The sequence below is a fragment of the Dipodomys ordii genome, unplaced genomic scaffold (genome assembly GCF_000151885.1).
Source record: "Dipodomys ordii isolate 6190 unplaced genomic scaffold, Dord_2.0 Scaffold44, whole genome shotgun sequence".
Lineage (NCBI taxonomy): Eukaryota > Metazoa > Chordata > Mammalia > Rodentia > Heteromyidae > Dipodomys > Dipodomys ordii.
Genome location: NW_012267260.1, coordinates 8,284,207 through 8,291,017, shown reverse-complemented (window position 1 = coordinate 8,291,017; position 6,811 = coordinate 8,284,207). Strand labels below are relative to the sequence as shown.

General features: G+C 51.3%; 1 protein-coding gene across 1 annotated transcript in view; it reads right to left on the bottom strand.

The window, feature by feature from the left end:
- Positions 1-6,811, bottom strand: part of Prph2 (peripherin 2 (retinal degeneration, slow)) — a 15,459-nt gene continuing 8,648 nt past the window's right edge. The window contains exons 2-3 of the mRNA XM_013019152.1: positions 4,528-4,774; positions 1-247 (exon numbers count right to left, since the gene is read on the bottom strand). Of these exons, the coding sequence (XP_012874606.1) occupies positions 35-247; positions 4,528-4,774 (460 nt within the window). The 3' untranslated portion in view covers positions 1-34. The remainder of the gene's footprint in view (positions 248-4,527; positions 4,775-6,811) is intronic.

The window sequence follows — 6,811 nt, the reverse complement described above, 5'->3', positions numbered from 1 at the left end:
CTCAGTGTTCAGGAGGGGAGAGGCCCCGGGGCCGTCACCCAGCCTCAGGGGCCGGGCCTGCATCTGCGCCTTCCGCTTCCACCTGATTGCCTTTGCCCAGCTTTTTCAAGCTCTCCAGAAAGGCCTTCCAGGTCTCGGGCACGCTCTTCTCCAGCAGCCAGCCCTCGCTCTCGCACTCGGGGTCCTCTGGGTTGGACACGCCTTCCAGGGCCGTGTGCAGGTACCGCAGCCCGGCCGTGATGCTCACCTGGGAGACGGGATTGGGGGGGGGGAGGCGGGGGAGAAGCAGACTTAGATACTAGAGTCAGAGCTGGGAGCCACCAGCCTGTGTCTCCCATGGCCCAGGAAAATACCTAAACAAAGTGTGACACCATGATGTGGGCATTGGTGACAGCCTGACCCCCTCACCCTCGCCTGGCCCCAGAGCCTCCTCTCCAGCCTCATCTACGAATCCCCACTTCTCCCACTCCAGCCACCAGGGCTTCTGTGGAGCCACAGCCCTCCTGTCCCCACTCAGTGCTCACACCCATCCACTGTTATCTGTCAAGAGTATTGTTGCTTGGGCTGGCCATGGTGACTCACGCCTGTCATCCTAGCTACTCAGCCGGCTGAGGTCTGAGGATCACAGTTCAAAGTCAACCCAGGCAGGAATGTCCTTGAGACTCTTAGCTCCAATAAACCACCAGAACATCCGAAGTGGAGCTGTGGCTCAAAATGATAGAGTTCTAGGCTGGAGCAAAAGAGCTCAGGGACAGCGCCCAGGACCTGAGTTCACACCCCAGCACTGGCATGAAAACTAAAGTCAGCTGTTTTCTGCAGGCTTTGTGGTGGAGTGTGGTTTCTTTCCTTGTCTGTTGTTTGGTGAGTGTGGTGATGAATGGATTCCAGTAATGGATCATGTGGATCTGTGCGCTAGCATTCATTGTGGCAGCGGGTGCCAAGAATGCCTGGCTCGGAGCCCAGCCTGGCACTTGTCTGACCATGCCCTTATTCTCCGGTTTGCAGATTGCGGATGGCACAGCCTCTCGCCTCCTGCGCCTGCCCCGTGCCACAGGAAACCCGGCATGCTGCTTAACCTGGTAAGCTGTTTCTGCTATGTTCACCCATTTCCACCAAGGACCAGGCTGCACTCTGTACTTCCTGTGCGAATGGACCCAGCTGCTCTCCAGGAAGAACGGCCGATCCTTGGTACAGCTCATTTAGCCAGTACCCCAGCTCCTGGAACACACCCAGTGGCAGAGCACCTCAGTGAGGATCTGCTCCATTAATGCTCTGGGGACCATTTATCATGGCAGCACCTGAGGACAGCACCTGACCAAGTTTTGGATTTGGTTATTATCAGATGGAAATTTAGGAAACTATTTTGGTTTGGTTTTGTAGTTTTTTTTTGTTGTTTTTTTTTTGTTGTTGTTTGTTTTGTTTTTGGGTCCGGTCATGGGACCTGAACTCTGGGCCCGGGCGCTGTCCCTCAGCTCTTCAGGTCAAGGCTAGCACTCTACCACTTGAGCCACAGTGCCACTTCCGGCTTTTTCTCTTTGCTTATGTGGTGCTGAGGAATCAAACCCAGGGCCTCAGGCATGCAAGGCAAGCGCTCTACCACTGAGCCACCTTCCCAGCCCCAGTTTTGTTGTTTTTTGATGCCAGTCCTAAGCCTTGAACTCAGGGCCCGCGAATTATCCTTCAGCTTTTGTGCTCAAGGCTAGTGCTCTACCACTTGGGCCACAGCATTACTTCTGGTTTTCTGAAGATAAGAGTCTCGAGGACTTTCCTGCCTGGGCTGGCTTTGAACCAGGATCCTCAGATCTCAGCCTCCTGAGTCGCTAGGATTACAGGCGTGAGCACCGGCACCTGGCTTAGTAAACTATTTTAACAGTGGGAAAAGTCACCCCTCACAGGGAGGCTGTCCACTCTGGCTTCTTGGCTTTCCTGAAGGAGACGCGCCGCAGTGTGAACTTCACGGTTGGTCATGGTCCTCCCTTTGGTTTGGTTTGGTTTTATTTGTGCCAATATTAGGGCTTGAACTAATGCCTCATGCTCTTGCTCAGATTTGTGCTCATAGCTGACACTACCACTGAGCCATGCATCCAGTTCTGGTTCATAAGTGAGATGTTCTCTCCTGACTGGCTCGAGGCTAAGGTGGATACTGTCACAGGCCTGGGCACCTGTGCCCTCATCGCTCTCTCCACTAAAGGCCTTGAGGAAGTCAGGGGGGGGCTGGGAAGGTGGCTCAGTGTTAGAGCGCTTGCCTTGCATGCATGAGGCCCTTGCATGCATGAGTTCCATTCCTTAGCACCACATAACCAGAAAAAAAAGCCAGAAGTGGCACTATGGCTCAAGTGGTAGAGCGCTACCCTTGAGCTGAAGAGCTGAGGGACAGCACCCAGGCCCAGAGTTCAGACCCCACGACCGGACCCAAAAAAAAAAACAAAACAAAACAAAGCCAGCCTGGGAAGGAAAGACTGTGAGACTCCTATCTCCAATAAACCACCAGAAAACCGGAAGTGGCGCTGTAGCTCAAGTGGTAGAGTGCTCGCCTTGAGCTGAAGAGCTGAGGGACAGCGCCCAGGCCCAGAGTTCAAGCCCCACGACCGACAAAAAAAAAAAGAAAAAAGCTGGAAGTGGCACTGTGGCTCAAGTGGTAGAGCACTAGCCTTGAGCTGAAGAGCTGAGGGACAGCGCCCAGGCCCAGAATTCAGGCCCCACGACCAGACCCCCCCCAAAAAAATAATAATAATACAGGGCCAGGAAGGTGGCTCAGTGGTAGAGTGCTTACCTTGCATGTATGAGGCCCTGGGTTCGATTCCTCAGCACCACATAAGCAGAAAAAGCCAGAAGTGGCGCTGTGGCTCAAGTGGTCGAACGCTAGCCTTGAGCTGAAGAGCTGAGGGACAGCGCCCAAGCCCAGTTAGGCCCCACGACTACTACCAACAACAACAAAAACAGAGAACCTAGATGCCAGGCACTAGTGGCTCCTGCCTGTAGTCCTAGCTACTCAGGAGTCTGAGAATTGAGGTTCAAAACCAGCCCTGAAGGAAAAGTTTCTGAGATGCAACTAAAAAGCCAAAAAGGAGCTATAGCTCAAGTGCCAGCCTTGAATGGAGGAAAAAGAAAAAAAAAAGCTATGTGACAGAGCTCAGGCCCTGATTTCAAGCCTTAATACTGGCACACACACACACACACACACCAAAGAAGTAGTAAAGTAGCTTGAATCTAGTGCTCTGAGTCTCCCAGTACCTTGTCTTCTATGGGCTTGTGCGCTGTCATTCAGCACCTAGAACAGCGCCTGGCATGTGGTTGGTGTTTGAGAATTCTCCCTTCCGTGAATGAATGAATGAATAAATTCAGTGCATTCACTGGGAGCTTGCTACGTGTCAAGTTCCAAAGCTGCAGAGAGAGGAACTAAGCCTTATAGACAGCACAAGAGGAAATTAATTAGCATGTCATACTGGTCAGAATCTTGAGCAGCACAAACCAAATAACTCCCATGTACTGAAGATCCCAGTGTACACATCACTGGATGCATTGTCCCCGAAGCTCAGTGATATCACCCCCACAGGCCAGAGAGGCTAAGCACCTGGCCAAGGCCTCCTCAGAAACGGGAAGCATGGGACAAAGCTATAAGACAAGCTAAATTATAAGCCAAACATTAACTCTTTCAAAGTATGTGGGGGTCGGGCTAGGAAGGTGGCTCAGTGGTAGAGCGCTTGCCTCGCAAGCATGAGGCCCTGCGTTCGATTCCTCAGCACCACATAAGCAGAAAAAAGCCAGAAGTGGTGCTGTGGCTCAGTGGTAGAGCGCTAGCCTTCAGCTGAAGAGCTGAGGGACAGTGCCCAGAGTTCAGGCCCCACAAAAAAAAAAAAAGTATGTGGGGTCATTTCTATGAGATGCCAAGAATAGATGGACGCACAGAGCACTAAGGAGAGCTGGCAGGGCGGTGGAACAAGGAACAACTGCTGGAGAGTGAGTGTGTCCCTGAGTGGTAGGAATGACCTGGCACTAGCCTGAGATGGGACTTGTGTGATATTGTGAGTGTGCTCAGTGTCACTGAATTGTATGCTTTAAGTAGAAGTTTTATATTAATTTACTGAAATAAAGTAAGCTGGGAATTGGGGGCTCACACCGGTAATCCTACCTCCTCAGGAGGCTGAAACTTGGAGGATCAAGATTTGAAGCCAGCCCCACGACCGACAAAAAAAAAAAAAGATTTGAAGCCAGCCCAGGTAGAAAATTCTGCAAGGCTCCATCTGGGCTGGCAGCTCAAGTAATAAAGCACCAGTTATATGCAGGAGAGCTGAACAAGAACTCAAGTTCTGACCCAGAATTAAAGTGATGGAGCTGGGCATTGTGGTGCATACCTATAACCCCAGCTGAATGGGAGGCTGAGGCAGGAAGATCATGAGTAGAGACACTGAGGTTCAAGTCCAGTGCTCTGACCTACAATGAAGCCAGAGGCTGGGCTGAGGCCTGGCCCCACACCACTACACTGAGTGGACCATAGGCCCCCTGTTCCACATCCAAACGGCCTACCTCCAAGAGCCAGACCAGGAGTGTGGCGACGCCCATGGAGTTCATGAGGCTGCTATAGTAGCTCAGCAAGGCTGCCCTGCAGCCGCGCAACCAAAGGTTGAGCTCCTCGGTCTGGTGGTCGTAGCTGTAGTGTGCTGAGTTGTTGGTGAGCTGGTACTGGATGCAGGGCCGTGGTGAGCTGGGGTTACAGCAGCTGAAAGGGACGCCATCCACCAGGTACCGCCCGTCCACATTGCTCTTGATGCGGCTGCAGGACAGATGGACAGACAGACAGACAGCCTGAGTCAGCCTTCCCAGACTTCTCACCAGGCACCAGCTCCTCACAACTCCAGAAAACCTGCATGTTAAGCCGGGCGCCGGTGGCTCACGCCTGTCATCCCAGCTACTCAGGAGGCCGAGATCTGAGGATCGCGGTTCAAAGCCAGCCTGGGCAGAAAAGTCTGTGAGACTCTTATCTCCAATGAACCACCAGAAAACTGCAAGTGGTGCTATAGCTCAAGTGGTAGAGCACTCTCCTTGAGGTAGAGAGCTCAGGGACAGCGCCCAGGCCCAAAGTTCAAGTCCCATAACCGACCAAAAACAAAACAAAACCAAAAACCCCGCATCTTCACTCCCGCACTTGCTCATGCACAGCCCCGGAGCGTCAGCCCGTTCTTGGCACCGCGGATGGAGGGAGGAGCACACAGCCGTATCCCTGCCTTCCTGGAACGTACATTCTAGAAGGCAGAGGCTGGTAAACCAGAGGCAAATAAAACCCAGGAATGGAGAAATCTTATCCTGACACACCAAGCACCCATGGCTCATGCCTTGAACCCTAGGTACTTGGGAGGCTAAAATTGGAAGGATCGCAGTTCAAAGTCAGCCTTGGAGGGGAAAAAAAAAGTTTGCAATCCATCTCAATCCATCTCAGTCCACCTGCCACCATGAACTATGCGGGAGGCGAGCTTGGGAGGATCACAGCCAGACCAGGCAGAAAAGTCTGGAAGACTCAACTGAGGGAATCTGAATGTTGCGTAGTCACCTAGGAAGCCTAAATAGGTAGGTAGATTATGGCCCAGGCCAATGCTAAGCCAAAAAACAGGACTGGAGATGTGACTCAGAGGTAGAGCACCTGTCTAGCAAACAAGAGTCCCTGTGTTCAAAACCCAGTACTTCCATTTAAAAAAAGGATCTTTGCAGCCAGGCACTACTGTAATCCTAGCTACTCAGGAAGCTGAGATCTGAGGATCATGGTTCAAAGCCAGCCTGGGCAGGAAAGTCTGTGAGACTCTTATCTCCAATAAACTACTCAAAAAAGCCAGAAGAGACACTGTGGCTCAAGTGGTAGAGTGCTAGCCTTGAGCAAAAAAAGCTCAGGTACAGCACCCAGGTCCAGAGTTCAGGTCCCAGGACTGGGATGTTTGCATCTGTGAAGATGTGGTCTTGTTTTTGTTTGTTTGTTCATTTTGGTGCTGGTCCTGGGGACTAAACTTAGGGCCTGGGAGCTCAGCCTTAGGTATTTCACTCAAGGCCAGCATTCTCCCACTTGACCACAGCTTTACTTCTGGCTTTGTGGTAGTTAATTGGAGATGAGTTTCTTGGACTTTCCTGACTGGCTTCAAAATGTGATCCTCCAATCCCAGTCTCCTGCAGAGCTGACCATGTGTTTCTTTAGAGAGCACTACACATGGTGCAGAATTCAGAGATGCTCCAACAGGCCTCAGCATGGCTGTCTGGTGTCTGCATGACAAAACTTACCCCGTTGCACACCTAAGATCTGTGCACCACGTGTTGTGTGGGTGTTGTCTAAGTGACAGAGCTATGCAAGAGTAATGCACTACTCAATAGCAGCAGACATGCACAACCCAAGATTAAAAACCATGAAACTGTTAAGTATGGTTTTCAGTGGTGTTCACTGGCATGGTAATCACACTCTTTAAAATTCTGTCCAGGGTTAGGAAGGTGGTGGCTCAGTGGTAGAGTGCTTGCCTAGCATGCATGAAGCCCTGGGTCCGATTCCTCAGTATCACATCCACAGATAAAGCCAGAAATGGCACTGTGGCTCACGTGGAAGAGTGCTAGCCTTGAGCAAAAGCAGCTCAGGGACAGTGCTCAGGCCCTGAGTTCAAGCCCCAGGACCAGCAAAAATAAATAAATACATAAATTCTGTCCATATGCTGGAGACATGGTCTGAGTGGTAAACTAACTGCCTAGCAGCATGAGGCCCTGTATTCAAACTCTGAAAAAAATAAAGCTCCAAACATTTCTTTTAAACTGGCACCAGTGGCTCATGTCTTTTTTTTTT